At 47.6% G+C, this 17910-nt stretch overlaps 7 protein-coding genes across 7 annotated transcripts; 4 read left to right on the top strand and 3 right to left on the bottom strand.

Moving 5' to 3' along the window:
• Nucleotides 1-953: 953 nt before the first annotated feature.
• Nucleotides 954-1601, top strand: KD926_000201 (uncharacterized protein; the record flags this gene model as incomplete). The annotated part of the gene is made up of 3 exons (XM_053104134.1): nucleotides 954-1109; nucleotides 1189-1409; nucleotides 1493-1601. The coding sequence occupies 3 exons, from the start codon at nucleotides 954-956 to the stop codon at nucleotides 1599-1601; spliced, it is 486 nt and encodes a 161-aa protein (XP_052952534.1).
• Nucleotides 1602-3779: 2178 nt separating this feature from the next.
• KD926_000200 (transcription factor domain-containing protein) lies at nucleotides 3780-7818 on the top strand (the record flags this gene model as incomplete). The annotated part of the gene is made up of 10 exons (XM_053104133.1): nucleotides 3780-3931; nucleotides 3980-4067; nucleotides 4112-4332; nucleotides 4377-4561; nucleotides 4609-4993; nucleotides 5053-5412; nucleotides 5802-6376; nucleotides 6429-6999; nucleotides 7050-7395; nucleotides 7447-7818. 10 exons carry the CDS (start codon nucleotides 3780-3782, stop codon nucleotides 7816-7818), a joined length of 3255 nt encoding a protein of 1084 aa, XP_052952533.1.
• A 775-nt stretch (nucleotides 7819-8593) lies between these two features.
• On the bottom strand, nucleotides 8594-9098 carry KD926_000199 (uncharacterized protein; the record flags this gene model as incomplete). The annotated part of the gene is made up of 2 exons (XM_053104132.1): nucleotides 8594-8843; nucleotides 8905-9098. The coding sequence occupies 2 exons, from the start codon at nucleotides 9096-9098 to the stop codon at nucleotides 8594-8596; spliced, it is 444 nt and encodes a 147-aa protein (XP_052952532.1).
• Nucleotides 9099-10152: 1054 nt separating this feature from the next.
• KD926_000198 (amino acid permease) lies at nucleotides 10153-10567 on the top strand (the record flags this gene model as incomplete). Its single annotated transcript, XM_053104131.1, has 3 exons — nucleotides 10153-10263; nucleotides 10360-10430; nucleotides 10483-10567. The coding sequence occupies 3 exons, from the start codon at nucleotides 10153-10155 to the stop codon at nucleotides 10565-10567; spliced, it is 267 nt and encodes an 88-aa protein (XP_052952531.1).
• An 866-nt stretch (nucleotides 10568-11433) lies between these two features.
• Nucleotides 11434-12928, bottom strand: KD926_000197 (uncharacterized protein; the record flags this gene model as incomplete). The annotated part of the gene is made up of 4 exons (XM_053104130.1): nucleotides 11434-11636; nucleotides 11709-12084; nucleotides 12195-12442; nucleotides 12502-12928. The coding sequence occupies 4 exons, from the start codon at nucleotides 12926-12928 to the stop codon at nucleotides 11434-11436; spliced, it is 1254 nt and encodes a 417-aa protein (XP_052952530.1).
• A 103-nt stretch (nucleotides 12929-13031) lies between these two features.
• On the bottom strand, nucleotides 13032-13433 carry KD926_000196 (uncharacterized protein; the record flags this gene model as incomplete). Its single annotated transcript, XM_053104129.1, has 1 exon — nucleotides 13032-13433. The coding sequence occupies one exon, from the start codon at nucleotides 13431-13433 to the stop codon at nucleotides 13032-13034; it is 402 nt and encodes a 133-aa protein (XP_052952529.1).
• Nucleotides 13434-15171: 1738 nt separating this feature from the next.
• KD926_000195 (uncharacterized protein) lies at nucleotides 15172-17543 on the top strand (the record flags this gene model as incomplete). The annotated part of the gene is made up of 4 exons (XM_053104128.1): nucleotides 15172-15324; nucleotides 15750-16186; nucleotides 16252-17119; nucleotides 17181-17543. 4 exons carry the CDS (start codon nucleotides 15172-15174, stop codon nucleotides 17541-17543), a joined length of 1821 nt encoding a protein of 606 aa, XP_052952528.1.
• Between the last annotated feature and the right edge of the window lie 367 nt (nucleotides 17544-17910).

The raw sequence follows: 17910 nt of genomic DNA, 5'->3' as shown, positions 1-17910 counted from the left end.
GCCTCACGGTTCGGACTGATAAAGCTGGATCTTTGTGCAGCTGGGCTACGTCAGGAGCAATGGGAGTGATCATCTGTCGACTTGGTTTGCATTGATAGTCTGCTCGTCCGGCTTCGTGCCCAGCAAACGGTGGCCGCATGGGTCTTCTGGGTGGAAAATGATAGTTTTTGCGATCGATGAGGTCGATTTGTAGACCTGATTAACTGATTGAGGACGGTTAGTAAATTGATCTTTTAAGTCGTGGGGTGCGTCCGATATCCATTATAGTTCTTGAGCCTTATTTGTCTTTCAAACTTCGCATGTAATGTCAGTCGTTTAGCGTTCTTTTCTTAGAAAATGTCAATGACGCCCTTCAAATTGTAACAGGCGGCCTGGTCGGTTGTTCTCTTTGCGTCGTGAAGTATTATGAAGCAGACGAAAGCTCCATGGAACCAGCGAAAACCACACCTTGGATCGGATGCGGCTGTGATAGAACACGAGAGCTGTCAGTTCTAGAAGTAAGATCGGTCGCCTCGGGCGGCAAGCCGCCATTATATTCGGATCCTGTCCTTCGTATAGTCGTACAGATGTCCTAAAACGGATAGAGGTACGAAAGCGAGCGGATCACGATAGCAACGATTTTTGGGCCATTACCTAGAACCCCGTGAATAGCGAATCGTGGAAGCCGGTTCGCGATATTCGCTTGTTTATTCGAAACTAGGCTGTGTGTCACCTTGCGGCAGGGGACATCTTGCTCTGTTTGTATGGCTAAACGAGTACGGCCAAGAATGGCGATTGTTCAGGCAGACAAGATAAGTCGGGGTAGGGAATACTATTTAACTCCATCTGCAATGTCTTTGAACAATGAACTTTGCGATAATAATTCTCAAATATTGGCCATACATTTCATGTCATCTATCGTTTCCTGGCCTACTTACTTGTTTTTCGCGCATTCATCTCAAAGACCCAGCACCATGATTGATCTCTCCATCTACAACAGCCCTCAACTCAAGTTCCGGCTTCATATAGTCATTGGTGTCCTGCTTCTATTGAATTTCATTCTCATCATTGCACGGTTAGCCAATAAGGGAACGCCGCCGACTCGATCTAATACATGGGGAGTAGCAGTAGTGAGTTCATTCCAATCAAGCTGCACTCAAGTAGACAATGCGAAAAATAGATCAGAATGTGCTAACTCCACTATAACAGTGTGTCAAATCGGCTGTCTTCATGGCATACCAGATCCTGACAGCCCACGCCAATCGATTAAAACGATGGGCCAGCCCTAAAGCGTATATGATTCTCAACATCATCGACACCATCTTTTGGTTCGCCCTCTTTATTATCACTTGTATGAGCACCGCCGGCTCCTGTAGTGGGAGCAGTTGTCCGCTGGGCGGAATTATAGCGACTCTGACTATAATTTTATGGTAAGGACCCCGAATTGCCTAACTCACCTTCAGTTGTTGAATTTGACTAAGGGAATGAATATGCTAACTTTTTTCCGTCGCAGTGGTCTCGCCGGTTTGTTGTCCTTCGTGTGTATTCGCGATTGGCGCTATTTCAAGGCAAATGGGACTCTTCCTGGGACGGTGAAACCTTCCGTTCATGGTGGCGTGTAGTTGGAGTCGATGGAAACAAAATATAGAATCCCGAAGGACTACTGCGGATCTTGAAAATATTTCCTGTTCGGCTGTTAGAATTAAATGCTTTGCAGAGAACATCAAAACCAGGACAACTGCTCTGCTTTCGCTTTCTCTTTTGTATGTTAGAAGGGAGGGTAGACATCATCAACATGGCCAATTTCATCAGGAGTCTTTCGCAGTTCGTTGTAGATTGTCACAGGGTACAAATTCTTGGCACTTTCACCAGGCGAATATTGCATAAAACTGTGCGTTGCTTACATGATATTTCATATGACTTTTATGCGTTTTTCTGTAATAAGCAGGCTTATTCAGAGCAAGTAGACATAGTTAGTTAGTAGGTCAATACATATTGAACAGTCGATCTTGTAAAAGATTATCTGGAATCTTCACTGAATACTCATCGTAAGCCAGAAAAAAGAGAAATCCAAAGCCCCGAGTCCATCCAGGCGCAGTGGCTCCCTAGAAAGGGAGCATGCAAACAAAGTTGCTAAAAGCTAAAGCCGCATCACTATCAGCAATGCTTCCAGAGAGGGAGGTGAAAACAGAACCCAAATTCTTTCCCACAGACCACACCTCTCATCGTCGCTAGTAATTATCATTCGGGCTGTATTGCAATCAAACACAGATAGATCCTTTCCTCCGGAAGTCAAACTTCATAAAGATTTCATTTGTTGGGTTTAATAAGCCAATTAATTGGACCTCATTATGGCTTGGTATCAGCCACTTTTCTGAAAGGTTCAGAACAAGAAAGGGGGAGCTGGCAGAAGGATACGTGTTTTGACCTCAGGAAACGGCCGCCACCGTGCTTGGTCTTGAATTATAAACTTTTTTTTGTTCGGTAGAAAGGAATACATAGCAAGTCTTTGTAAGAAGTATCTTCTCACTGATTATTATGGTTAGCGTCGTGTAACGGGCACGAGTTTTCGCAAAGTGATATGTCACATGGGCGTGCATACATTGGGCCTGAGGCGCTTATATTAAAAAGGGGTGAGATAGAAAACAAGTGCTCCGTAAATGGAGGCGAACTGTCCAGGTCCATTCTATTCTCGGTAGTATGGTCAAGGTGCGAACAGAGCATATCCTTGCCAATGGCGCTCAATAAAACACTGGAGAAGTTTCGCGGACACATGGAATATCGAGCAGCTTTGAAAACATCATGGCCTCCGGACCTCCTCCATGGAACCTCGTATTCTAGGATAAGCGACAAATGGGTGGCGACAATTGGCGGTAGGTGTTCTTGGTATCGATCTCATCCTGAGCGTGGTTGGAAAAGGACGAGTGGGCAGTTGGGAGCCTGTCGGCATCAGATGCCCTAAATCGAGTATTGATTGGACCGGTTTAGGCTAAGACACTCGAACGTGGCTCAAAGACATCAGCTTCCAAGATTGCCAAGGGTCTCAGCCTCCGGCCAAGAGCGGACTGAGATTCGGGTCGGTAAATTGCGTTATTTGCGGGAGAGGGTTTGCATGTATTGGGTTCACGTAGGACAGGTTCTCTAATTATGTCTAGTTCATCTGTTAGTAGGAATAGGACGATGCAATGTCCCGGGGTCAAAGAAATAAACCCAGACAGGGGGGTTGCGCTATGTGTCCCAAAGAAAACAGAAGCAAATCGCGATGAGAAGTGCGCCAAGTCCACAAGTCCGGGGTCCCCGCATAAAACAGGGGAAGAAGTGGAAATGACAGTTCCAAGTCGGACCTGGCCTACCCCGCCTAGACTTGGCCGTAAACGCCAGCAAGCAGGGTTTAAGATGGCAACATGCGCGTCCAATAGCCTCCACCTCCTACAGCCCAGCTCCATTAGCCCTAACTGCCCGATAGGACCTGCAACTCGCCAAGGCCAAAGATAAGCAGGAAAGCAGGGTCAGACTGCCTGGAGGACTCGCGTGCTGGACTTGGCAGCACCTATGGTGGAAGGGATATCCCTTCCTTTGAGCCTAAATTTCCAGCGGATAGTCCGAGCTAGTCCTCTCGTGTGCAATTGGCCAGACATTCAATTGAGCTATCTGTTTCCCAGGTAGGAGTGAATGATGACCCCGGATTTCTCCACTTTGGTGGGCGGCTGAGTCGGACTGTATAAATTGGAAGCCTTGGTCTAGGGATTATGGGGGATCCATTGCCTTAGGAATCTTATGCTTACGCTGACGCTTACATCATGGATGATAAAAAGATTGTTCTTGAGAGTGCAAGCAGTAAGGACTCAGAGGTCGGAGCCGTCCAGGCGGTTGGATATGACCAGAAGGCTACAAAGCAACTGATCAGGAAGATCGACTGGGTCTTGATTCCATGGCTTGCCTTTCTTTATCTGTGAGACTCTTGCCGCCAAAGAATATGCCACTTGACTGACCATCACAGGCTGAGCTTCCTCGATCGAACGAACATTGGAAATGCGCGTCTTGCTGGGCTGGAAGAGGACTTGGGGATGTCCGGACTGAACTACAATGTATGTCTGAAATTCCATATGACATTCCAATGCTGATGGCCCAGGTTGCACTCGCGATCTTCTTTCCTTTCTACGTCGCCGCTGAGATACCCTCCAACCTGATGATGAAAAAGTCACGACCGGCCATGTGGATACCCATCATCATGTTGGCATGGGGTATAGTCTGCTCGCTGATGGGCTTGGTGAACAACTACGGCGGTCTGCTTGCCGCTAGAGCAGCTCTTGGTATTGCTGAAGGTGGACTATTCCCAGGAGTTACATTCTAGTCAGTTTGTTCCTAACATTCAAGGCCTCCACTGACCTTCCTAGCATCACAATGTGGTATAAACGACACGAATGCGGCCTGCGCATGGCCATCTTCTTCTCCGCCGCCACAGCAGCTGGTGCCTTTGGTGGACTCCTTGCGCGAGGCATCGTCGAAATGGACGGCCTCGGAGGCAAGGCCGGCTGGGCTTGGATCTTCATGATCGAAGGACTGGTCACTTTTGCTGTTGGTATGTTGGCTTTATATAGACTTGAACTGGAACTGACCTAAATGCAGCAATCGCCGCGTTCTTCATCATGAACGACTACCCCGACACAGCCAAATTCCTCACCGAAGAAGAGAGAAGCGAAGTTCAGCGCCGTCTCAGTGAAGACCGCAGCTCGCTCGCCGACGAATTCAACCTAAAATACTTCTGGGACGCCGTCCGCGATTGGAAAATCTGGGTCCACATGTTCATCACCATCGGCATCTACACGCCTCTCTATTCATTCTCGCTCTTCCTACCCACTATCGTCAAGACCCTTGGGTACTCCAATACCACGGCCCAGTTGATGACCGTGCCTCCGTATGCCGTGGCCTGCGTCTTCTGTATTGGAGGCGGGTTCCTGGCTGATCGGCAGGGCCAGCGTGGAATATACATGATATTCTTCAACATAGTCGCGTACGTCTCTCACCCTATAGCACTCGTTTCCAAGCCCTAAACTAACTCCCACGAACCAGAATCATTGGCTTCATAATGCTGATCGCCTCTAACAACACTGGTGTGAAATACGCTGGTACCTTCTTCGCGGCTACCGGCATCTACCCCAACGTACCGCAGGGTGTAGCATGGAACGGCAACAATATCGGAGGCTCAGTGAAGCGCGGCGTAGGAATCGCGATGCACGTTGGATTCGGGAACCTGGGTGGCGTCGTCTCCAGCTTCATCTACCAGAGTAAGGACTCGCCGCATTTTTACCCGGGCCACGGAACTCTTATTGCCACGCTGTCAATGAGCACCGTCTTGTGTCTTTTTATGACGATTTATTTGCGCCGCGAGAATGCCAGGCGTGATCGGGAGAACCCCAAGGCTCCGGGGGAGTATACTGAGGAAGAGAGAATGGCAGAGAGGGAGAGGGGCGATTATGCTTCGTTTTTCCGGTATACCATTTAGGTGAACAAGATGACTTGGTGGGCAAGATGAGAGTGCTAGGCCTATTTGAGATAATTTCAATTGCAGTATGCAACCTGATCGGATGATGTGAATCCAATGGATATACTTCCCAAAATGGATAGTGGCACGTGCCCTTGGTGACTGGCATGACTAAGCAGCCTGTTATTTCCGCTCATTCCCGACGCTCCCTCGCACTTTCCCCGACATTCCCGACCGAAGATCCAATGGACAATAATGCGCTTGTCAATTTCGTGTGATGCCTGTCGGTAGGGAGATTCCATTCATTGTAAACGATCACCGCTGATCATTGTGCTAGACAAGCCAAGGTCAAGTGCGTCCATGAGGGCCACCCGCCTTGTCGACGTTGCGACCGTCTAGGTCAATCGTCCTGCGTCCTGACCGATCCACGATCTTCTCCACTCAAGCCAAAGAAAGATTCATTTCGGGTTCAACGAAGAGAGAGCCATTCATCGCGATCGACGGAAGTCCTTCCAGAGAGAATTGCAGAGCCCTCTGCGGAGCAGACCTGCCGATGTGCTCCTGCCAACCCCATCGCCTCCCTTCCGGCAGCCACTGTCGTGAGCGCCTGTGACACCTACCGGAAGAAATTCCCCGTCGCCAATTTCCTCCATTATCCTACGCTCATTGCCGATGTGTCAAATAATGTGGCAGCCGTGGACCCGGTCTTTGTGGCCTCCATGCTGTGTCTGTGCGCGCGTTTCATGAAAGGCCATCCTCTTGAGCCGGAAAGTGTTTACGCTGATTATGCGCGCACTCAGTTGGCAAGTCGAGTCTTCGAGGCACCGTCACTATACCTGGCTCAGTCTCTGGTCATGGTCACATTCTATGAGTGGGGTTCAGGTCGTCCTTACAAAGCATGGATGTACAGTGGTAGGCTGATGCTGTTAAACCATTCCGATCGACGGCGATTGACTTTCTCCAGGCATGGCGACGTATATGATCCAATCCCTTTTGAAGACCGCGGACGACAGCATGGAACATAACCCGGAAGAATTCCACGCGTCACAAATCCAATATGAGCAGTTGGTTCGGACGTACTGGTGCTGTTTTGCTCAGGACTGCGAGCTAAGCTCAGGTGCTCGTCAGCACTTTGCTCTGTCATTTCGCCAAATCTCCGTTCCCCTCCCCATCAGCGACCAGGATTTTAATTTCGGCCGCCGTACCACGTCTCGACTAATGCCAGCAAATATGAATCGACATTCGCTGCTCTCTTCGGACTTGACGATCGATCGAGGTTTGACGATAGTGACTCGTGGGTTTGATATTTTCGTCCGTATTTTGCGGTTTGCAAACGAAAGCCGCCGAGGTCGCACATCATCACCTAGTGTCTTGTCGTCACCACAATTGACATGGCGGACCCTAAAAGAAGAGCTTGACGAATGGAGGTCCTTGCAAGATATCACAGTTCGATACCCTGCAACCAGCGCTCAGGCCCATGTTGCTTTAGGGTACGGTGAGCTTTTCGCCTATATCAACCTGATTTACTTTATGAGGTAGATTTTATCCGATCACATTGCCAACAGGTGCTAAAACATGATTGCAGTATTCTTTTCCTCCATCGTGACTCCGTTCTCTCTGGTTCGAAGCCCTTCGCCGATCGAGGGATAAACGCTACTGGAGACTTCACCGGGTGCGAAGAGGCCATCGACCAGCTTTTCGAGGCCGCTCAAAATATCAATGGCGTCCTAACCGCGCTTGAAGCATCTGAGACGCCAGTGATCACTCCCTACGCTGGTTTCAGTGTCTTTGTGGCAGCCCACATCAATATGTACGGCACCGTTTCTCCGCTTCGGTATCCCGGTGGGCGTGAGAGGGCGGAACAAGAAAGAAAAGCGAATTTTTCGTATCTGGAACGTCTTTGCGAGTACTGGCCCGTTGGTCAAAGCTGGGTAAGTTTGGAAGTCTCAATATCCCGATCTTAATTGCTAATGCGTTCATAGTGGCGAACGGTGCGGGAAGCGGATAAGTTTTATCGAACGGCTAAGAGTAATCACTTCTCCGGCGAGCGTCCCAGTCATCTCACACTCGCTGGAACTCTAGATGAATATGGGGACATCCGTTCGTCTCGTCCTCGGCATGATTTATCCATATCAATGCGAAGGCGAGAGACAGCGTCTTCCGATGCGATTGATTCGGGACAGGAGGACCCGAGAATCATCCGCAATAGTCAACCGAATATTGCACCAGGTCATCACGGAATACTTGATTCTTATGATCTGGAAGCGGAAATGCTGCAATGGCCCTTCATTGACGAAACATGGTTCCATGGGTTCGATACGGGATTCGATGCGGCATGGCCCAATTTAGGTTGAACATATAAGAAACTGCTCGGAGCTGTGACTGCAATTCTATCAGCGTCACGCTTACTGTCTTCTCAGTTATCTCAATCGAACAACAACCTCGAAGCAGGTAGTCAGTGACCGAGGCCTATAGATACTATATCTGTTTCGGCACCGGTCTCTTATGCTTCACGGTTAAACTTTATATGTTGGAACATACGATGGCAGGCAAGTTACCTTTAAACAGGCTAGCTTTCTAGAGCACAATTTCCAGAAACTCTTGTCTGTGTTTTTTATCCTGCGTCTATTTGAGATTTTTGTCCTTATCTTATTGGGATATATCTGTTTTACCCTGTTATATCCCCTCTCTACGGGAGATACTCTAAATCTCGCTGCTGATCTGAAGGAAGGAGTTAAGGAAAGGGAAATCCAGGAGTTAATGTTTGTCGTCCGATTCAAGGATAATACCAAAGTACTGACTAACTGCAGAAGATATTGTCTGTTAACACGACATACATCGCAGAAACGGTACTTTTGCATGCTGAAACTTGGGGTCACAATCTTGATGGCTTGATGCTAGTTCATCGAGGTTTCCTGTCAAGTTTTAGCCCTGTCAGGACCCGGGCTCTATTCGTCATCAGTATACGCCACGAGGCGTGACTACTTGATGACCCTTGAGACTCTCGCCTGTGTGAGATGGTGCAAATAGTGGCGTACTCTCTAATATCTGCAAGACTGTCTCTGCGTCCGAGCAATGTACGACTCGACTCAGTGCGCCGTGCATCATAATACCTACCTCCCGTGTCGCCTACAGATGGTATTTCAGATTCGACTGAGTAGGGAGCTCGAAGAGTTCCGAGATGGTTCCAGCCATCATTCCAGTTTGCAGGTCGGCCAGGACCCGCTTCAGACTGGGTATGCAGGAGCAAACGATAGAAACGCTCTGTAAGAACTGTAGCCAGATAGATGGCATGATCGCATTCCATGACAGGTCCCGCGGAATTGACTGGAAGTATGGCTTGAGCGACAGCAGACCAGCGATCGTAATAGCAGGTACGCTACAATTTTAATCGTCAGTTTTCAATCTGAACCCCAGGGGATAAGATGATGATATCCCACAATAAACCGAGTGCAAAGAGCGCTGAGATTTGCCGCCGCTTCCACCCGGTCATCTGCACACTCCATACTAAAGCAATCGGTAGTGCAACGATCGCAAGGTCTAAAAGGATATGGCAGACACGAGGTGCCAGATAAAGGGCTTCCTGGTTCAAGCATTGACCCGTGTCAAACTCAATATATTTGCGCTCCCGCATTGTGTAGCCAATATAACAACCCCAACCACGACCCAGATGCTCGTCAATCCCAAAACAATCCTACAGCCAATGAGCACGGTAGCGAAAGGCTTGATGGATACAACGAGGAGTGTGACGGCAGCTTTCGAACAAGCGAGCACAATGATCGAGAGTATTTGACTAGCATAGATATACTTGAAAAGGTCAGTGTTCGTTTTAGCGTCATTGGAACTAGCTAGCTGACCTTGCTATATGTTCTGGAAGATTCCTCGTCCATAGTATCTTTGTGACGCCCAAGACCGTTTCTGCTGGCAATGTTGAGACACGGTCTGGGAGACAAAAACAAGCTACTCATCGATTTCTCAGTAAGCACACATAAAAAAGGTAAAAGGGAGATGCTTACTGTGCCTGTTGGTAGAAAAATGTCGGTCCAGGATAACTTGCGGAGAATGCGAAATCGGGAAATCAAGGCGATTATTGTCACCCAGAAAGCCAGAATCAGCAAGAGTGTGGCGACGACAATGGCCCAAGCGCCATGGTCATTATCAGTAACTGGAAGAAGGGGAGGCAGCATTGTCATCCTACTAGGTAGCTCTCCCATCGCCATGCCGGGGAGATTCGTGGCATCGAAGGGGTATGACCAGTCATTACAGGAAAGGCTCGCGTTATATCGAGGCAACACTAAGTCGACAAAGGTACGAACGAAGCCATGGTTTATCTTCCATTCCGTCTTGGCTTCTTCCTGATCCCAGCGGTGCTGAAACGCAACTAAGTGCTAGATTTGTGTGCGGTGTCCTCGTTAGCGCATGCAGGGTGCAAGGGTACACCGTACTCCGTAGGCAAAGGGCTGGAAAATCGTATTTTCCATCTGATCTCTGTCTGTAACTTGATTTATTGGACGTTCCCCTCCTGGCTCGGAATATTTTAACGTGCTTGTCGGTTTTCTTTCTCCACTCCAGCCAGCCATGTTCATTCTTCCTTCGTCAACACGTTGCTTGGGGTCATATCACAAGTATTGGCTGGCATTGGTTGTCGCATTTTATCGGCGTTCATTCCGTCGAAAAGAGATTTCGAAATGGAACAGCACGAATTGACGTCACATGTTGGCAAACATACTCAGTCTTCTATCGATGAAACACCACCAGGAGGTGGGGAGAATCAAACTCCTACGACCGACGCAAGCCATGTCAAATAGAAAGAAATTGTTGACCAGACACAAATAAAAGTTGGTCTTGAGTGTATTGAAGTTTGAACAGCAAGAGACTAACCAAACCCATTTCAGCGACTGTTCAATTTCACTCAAATCTTTTTCTTTTCCCTGACGTTCATGTCAAGCTGGGAGAACCAGGCTTTGTGAGTGGGGATAAAACATTCTTTCTATCTCATCGGGCTAATCAGCGACCAGGAACCTGAATGCCGTGCTCACGAATGGTGGCCCTGAGGCTCTAGCCTGGGGTGTGGTGGTTGTGATCTTCGGCGCCATGGCTTAGTCTGCTTCCTTAGCAGAAATGGCCTCGATGCAGCCCATTGCGGGAGCGCAGTATCACTGGACACATCATCTCGCGCCTCCAAATCAGAGAAGATTCATCACTTGGATGCAGGGTAGGATCGTTTACAGCTATCAAAGCGTCGACAACAGACAAAGGACCTAGGGTGGATCACATAGTTTGCGTGGGTATCGTTACTGGCTGGTGTCGCCAACACGATGGCTACGATGATCCACGGACTGGCCACTGTCAACTATGAAGACTACGAGCCCAAACGCTGGCACTTGACGCTCATTATGTTTGCCATGCTAGTCGTGGAGGCCCTCATGAATATGTACACATTCTAGCCGATTCCTTGGATTGAACTCTTGGTTGGGGTGCTTCACATCATCATGTTCATTATCTTCCTGGTTGTTTTTGCAGCGTTGGCCCTGCCTCGATGGTTCTCATATGTAGGTGTCTTAGAGTCGATCACGGCCTTGTATGATCTAATGACATGAGATAGGTTGATCACAGGAACAATGTACCTGTCGGTTGACTTGGTCATTGCCCTAAGCAGATATCCTATCGATTCAACTATGCTCGGTGGGTAAAAGTGAAGTGTCATTTCTAAACTACAATCTGCCTAGCTATTCATAGTTCCACTTGTTTACACCTATGCATTCCTGATCCCTTGGTATGTCATTTGGAATGGTAGGCCAAGTCTAGGCCAAGCAAGGTGCTGTGCGGTATGTGGATTAGGTCAGGATACTCCACCTCTCTGGTCTGGTTGACAATATTGTTCCAACAGATATCTCTGATATTTTCATATCTCAGAATTCTACAGCGAAAACGTCTTCCAAAGGCAAATCATTATTCAACCCTTGACCTTAATTTTCTTCCACTAGGCAAATGGTTCGTGCTTCCTTGTCGGCGATTGTGGACCATACTGCGCGCGGTAGACCTTCATTGATGACTTCCGTGATGGTTCCAATGTAGGTATAAACATCCGTTGTGACGACTAGAGAGGCGTCAATATTCGCGACCCAGATCTTCACGAGTGTGCCGTAGATTGCTGGCAGGATGAAGGCGCCTGTGTTGAAAAGGAGAGAACCCGTGTAACTAATTGATCAGCATTTATTGCCACGTCTTGAAAGGGACTTACTTTGAGCCGTACCACCATCGCTCGCCGACAGCCCACCGTATTGATAGGAGCTTGGGTGATTCTTCAGCAGGATCCACTTGATCGGCTTGGACAGGACCCGCTTGAAGAAGATCCGCTTGAGTAGGGTTTGACTGAACGAGATCTGACTGAAGAGGGTGTGCAAACCCCTTTGCACAGTTGGAACCTGCACATGTTTCCATCGTTCGAAGCCAAATCGAAGCCAGGCAGACACAGGGGAGCGGAGGGTGGGCGAGGGAGACAGGGAAAACAAAAATTTCCCCGCCTGAAGCATGGCGAAGCACCCGCAGCATGTCACCTGCCTTCGTGCCAACTTACTAAGTATTGCAGCATCACTGCAGCCATCATACGACCACATCTGTTGGCGATAGAAGTCATGCACAATCTTCTTGCAAAGTGTTGATTTCCCGACACCCGCGCGTCCTCGGATTAGAATCCGCCTTGGCTGGATCATTTGGCCATCCGGACCTTTTCGGTCATGAAATAAGTCGGGAATGTGACTTCCCTTTCAGGACTATCGGCTATTATCTTTATGCGACTGAGTAGTGAAAAGCTTGATAGTAATTTTTCCTGTAGCTTCGTATTGCGGTCCTTGTGACGGTATTCGATTATTGAAAGATTGATGTAGCATTGCTCCATGTCTAGAAAGTCTCCAGAGAGGCGCTTAATCTTTAGACGATTGTTCCTCTCATAGTATTCCTGTAATTTGAGATCAACTGGTCTATTAGTTAGCAGCATCCTATATTAGTCTGAACAGAATATTAAGGAACCCTACTGTTGATCGTTGGGGCCGCAGGGATTCCCGACAGAAACATTTTGGCATAAGCAGCAGCAGCTAGAGCTGCATACTCTTGCCACTTTTTATTTTTATGGGAGTCGCAGTAGTCACAAATTCCTCGAATCACTAGGGGCCGTAGCTGATCCATCAAGCCAGCAGTTTCCATTTCGAAGCAGAGCAAGTTAAACTCCTGTGCAATAGAGTCTCGAATATTGGCATTCTTCATGACCTGATCACCGGAACCGATCAACCCATAATGAAATTCAGGTATATCGGTTTCTCGGGGATTACGGTCTACTACCTGGTTCCGGTCGCACGTAGTACAATCTGGTGTGCCATTTGGATGTTCATATGTAGCTCTGAATAACCAGTCATCATTTGGTCGGATATATTGTTGTCTGCTTGCACCTTTGGTGTACTGCATTGATTATACCCCTGACTTGGTATTTTCGTGAGAAGCCATCGCTCTGTATCTGAGTCAGAGCGGTTAGCAACTCGGGACAGGGTTTATCAAGTGAGCCATTATGTTAAGATTCTCCATCACGGTGAGTTTTGCCAAAATCATATTGGATAACACCGCCTGAGCGGCCTGTTGGCTTGCTGATCACAACATCACCAAGGCGAATGTCAGACCCAGTACTGGGAACTCCACCTCCAATGCCAACCATCAAGCCAAAACGAATATTTGGGAAGGTGGAACGCATCTGCGATACTACCATTGAAGCGGATACCTTTCCATATATACCAGATCGCAAACAAGCCACTGCCACATTATGATTACCAATTTCGCCAAGTGTGTAATTATTGTCGTCGGATTTTGCGGGAGGCAGAGGAAGGTGAACTTTGTCTAACACAGACTTTGCGGTCTCCAGTTCCAGAGATAATGCGCATATCCATGCGACTGTGTAGTCCCCGTGAGTGAAGTTCATTTTGTCAATAGAGTGGAAACAGATCTATTGCACTCGAGCCACGTATAAATTCATGGGGAAAGCCAGTCCATCTCCTAACATGCGACTAAGAGTCAGTCTTGTTGTTTCCATAACTTGACAGAAGATCTGAGAAATACATTGGGTACCTGAGAAAAATTCCCAACAATCGAACCGTGGGAGCAGATATGGGCACACACTGCAAGGGATGGTTATGTACTTGGACATTTGGATCAGGCACCAAAGAACGTGTGGCCGCGGGAGATGACTAAACCGCTTATATCATCGCCTTTCTTGGCCGATTGATTCATTGCATAAATATTGCATTGTCATTGTGTTTTTATTGCAGTTTTATTGCATTTATACGGCATTTTTCGGGACAGTATTATCGTGATATATCGTTTGTTTTGTCGATCAGGAAGCCTCCCAAATTGCATAAATATCGGCTTCTTTATCGTATAGTTAGTTGAATCAAGACCTTCATTCAGTTGAAAAACGATCATATTCCTTGGTTGAATAAACGCTTCTCGGTAGACCCACATATTTCTGCCACAGAACGTTCTGAGCGAGCGGGGTTCGTGTGATGCCAAGCCTTATTGAATCACGTGTGACGACTTCACCTCTGAGACCTCCAGGTTCCCAACGTAAAGTAACGTGATGCACCGCCAAGCAGCGGATCCTCTGCTCGAACCTCGAGGTAGCGGCTTGTGCATTTTGGCCAGCCAGCGCTATCATGCTATCATGGGCGACAGGGAGAGAAGAAGAAGAGGTCCAAAAAGGCCAAGAAGGGAAGAAGAGAGAGTTCTGTGGATCACAGACACCAGAATTAAGATGCTGTCAAACACAATCGGTATTTCTCATACACACCAAAGGTGGTGGTCATAAAACGAATGAATGAGGGTCTGAATTCTTTGACTATCTGCAATCTCTTGCTCCTTAAGTATTTCCATCTGTATCCCCTGAACATACAATACTTCGTACAGTTGAATTATGATCGTCAGGACCCATGGCTGATCATCCGGATCTTTATATTTCCGGTATCCGGTCATTTCGGTTGACAGATGCTAATCAATCAAACATAATGAACTATATCAAGTATTACTGGTACTAATTTTCACCTACTGTATTATACTGTTACGAGACAGATACAGTATATATTACAGGCTGAGAAATCATGTTCTGTATGTAAATATGCTTCTACTTTAGCGCCTTGGCATTAGGGTTTGGGAAGAAGCTTTGTTATTGCGGGGGTGAAACAGGTTTCGAATCCGAGTGTACGAATTAATTATTTGGGCGCGATAATCATTCGCAAAATGTTCCTTTCTGAAGAGGGCCCCAGTAAGAACTCTACATTTCTACCAGCTAACAGCCAATTAGCTAGACTTCATAAGTAACTTTCATTGGCTGCGGGATCGCCTCCTGAGAAGGTGGGTCTAAGCGGCCAATGAGCTGCGGCTTGATAGTGAGTCAGGTAAACAAACAGGCCGCACTGAGACTGTCTAACCCTGCCACTCATGACACCGGAAATTAATGTGGCTCCGACACCAGCTCAGAATCATAGACTCCATCGCATGGTCGCTGAAATAGGCATTGGTACATAGCCTAAGCACTGGTCCCCCTACACCATGTGTTCGCTTGCCTGGACTTACTTGGTCCTTCCAGAAAGGCATCGACTTACCTGCTACCGGTGTGGCCTGTGGCCACTTTTTGTGGTGATCATGTGCGCTTGAGGCAGCCAGCAATGGGCGGGTTCCGTTGCGGGCAGGATACTATGATTGAAGCGCTGCGGCGAGTGGGTCCCGGACCGCAGCGCACCGCAGTCATTCATTTCGCCATTATGGCAAATCATAGCAGAGGAGGCCTTCCACGGCAAATAACAATGGCAAGGATTAGGGTGAGCGTGAGCAATCTAACATCGAAGAGAAACAGAACAGTAATGTTGAAAGGGCATGGATAAAAAGGTGGGGCCCCACAAACCCAAACAAGCTGGTCGAGCGAGGGTGGCGCAATAATTATCGGCCGGCAGCACCTGCCAGCATACAAATAGGCGCCGTCTTCTGTGTGGGCCGCAAATCTGCCCTCCATTTTCACTATCACCTGGATATCATCATTAGCAGGATGCTTTTGAAACTCCCAATTGAAATAATCCATATTACGCTTGAGGTGTGGAGATTGACGCCCAATCTCTCGTTCACAGCTAATTTATCTACGTGCACGAACTAGTATCTTGAACGTGCTGAGCTCAACAGCTTATGTCGAGCTTCAAAATATTTTTACTCCGTTACAGTTCCATTCCTATATAAATCCGTCACTCTGAAGACCGATGAGGAGGATGAGGACTTTGATGATTGGAGCAACATTGATGCAATATTGCAAGCACCCACACATCCAATCGACCCCCTTATCCATCTACGAACAATTGAGATAAAATCACGGGCTCGTGTTGCGTACGGTTGCTTTCACAGAGATCCCTATTTGGACACCAAGTCCGACAGTGAATCCGACAGTGAATCCGACAGTGAACCCGACAGTGAACCCGACAGTGAACCCGACAGTGAACCCGACAGTGAACCCGACAGTGAACCCGACAGTGAACCCGACAGTGAATCAGACAGTAGTCTCAGTGGCGAATCTGACAATGTATCAAAGCATATCCTTAAGGTCGGCCGCAGGAAGTACGGGCGCCTTAGATACCCCATCAACATTCTGTTGCAGGTCATTGCCAGATGCACGACGGATAGGCTGGAGAGCTTCATGTAAGTGTACCATGTGCCCAATAGTATCCCCCGCGAAGAGAGGATCTAATGCACTCTTGAAATAGTTGGGGTCTAGGTATGTGCGTTCCCGAGGAGCTCCTTGGTTCTTCTGGCCTTCTTCTAGAAAAGCAGAAAACGCTCAAGTCTATTAGTCTCCGGACTGGTGGCTCTTGTCGCTTTGATCACGAGAAGATTTCATTATCAGGATTTCGATATTTGGAGAATATATCATGGCCCGAGCTGGATAACCGGGATCATATCAGCGAGTTATGCTCGGCCCTAAAGTATAACTCATCTCATCTTATTCGCTTGGATATTGGTGTCTCAAACTGGTATCACAAGCCTATGAATCTCATGAAACGGGTTCTCGCGAATGAAATTGCAGATATCAGTGACAAAGATCCAGGAATCGCATTTCCTACCCTTCAATATGTTTGCTTCACTAACATGGATTTCCTCCTGACGCACGAAAAGTTTTGTTCTACTTTTACTTTTGGTTCACTTCGATCCTTGAGTCTTCGCCTTTGCAAAGGTTGGGAGGAGCTTTTGCACGCCATTCGAGATTCTAGTCCGACCATTTCTTTGAAATCCTTGTTGGTCGAATCTGATCCCTATATGGACAACACGGACACGGAAAGCGCGAGAGCGCTTTCTAGCTTCATCGACGCGTTCGAAGGTCTTGAAGAGTTGTATGTCTCGGTAGTGAGCTTCTCAAACCCATTATCGATCTGGGATTCCGCACTGCGCCATAAAAAATCCTTGCGGAGGCTTGTCTATCAGCAATTATCCCATGATAGTGAACCCCTTGGCGATCCCGTGATGGCATTTACACCATCAGAGGCGGAGAAACTATCGGCTGATGTTTCTCACAATCCGTTGGCTGGGCTAAACCTTGAATTTCTCGGCATTTGCTGCAATGATTTTGATATACTGGTACGCCAGACAAACTGTGTTTTCATCACGTGCTGCCCACTAACCACACCCCCAATCCCAGAAAGCCCTTTTGTCCTCGCCCAACATTAGGGGGAGTATTCGAGTGCTACACCTTCGAGTTCCAGAATGGCGATTTGATGACTGGGACGATGGTTTGGGCCCTCATGGCTGGTGTCATGTTCCATCCTCTCTTTGTTCTTTTATGTCATGGGTATTTGGACCCGAAGGACCGCCCTTCCTTCACGTTATAGGGCACTTCGACGAGAGTCCGTCTGGAAGCCTTTGCGAAGATACATTTTACTGTAGGGATACAGAGACCAAGGACGCCTACGGTTATTCTGGTTTCAAATATATCCAGTCAACGTCGGGCTATCTTCGTTCGTACTGCGATGCATTTGGAGCCTGTCGAAGCACGACTGATTGAGGTGGAAGTGTTGTGAATCGAGGCTCTACATGAGAGATGATAAGGCCTCGTATACGGAATTGATTCCGTTTATTCCGTTTCAATCCAGACTGATTGGGAATCCATTTGGGCTTCACTCTGTGTATATATATCTTGTTCTTTTCTGATGAGAAAAAATTAAATCAAGCTTCCTTCTGAAATCACAACAGAAAGTATCAGGTTGGAACTTTCCAGTATGTACCTTCGAGGTTGTAGAGTAAACAAGATTTCGACTCATAGGGGTATACCCCAGAGTTGCAGGATCTCATATGATCAATCAATCAATCAATCAATCAAAATTCTATTAACCTGATGAAGCCTATCTATTGAAACGACAGGCTATGCAGGC

The sequence above is a fragment of the Aspergillus affinis genome, assembly GCF_023601865.1.
Source record: "Aspergillus affinis strain CMG 70 chromosome Unknown NODE_105_length_128453_cov_87_050859, whole genome shotgun sequence".
NCBI lineage: Eukaryota > Fungi > Ascomycota > Eurotiomycetes > Eurotiales > Aspergillaceae > Aspergillus > Aspergillus affinis.
This window is presented reverse-complemented; position numbering and strand designations above follow the sequence as displayed.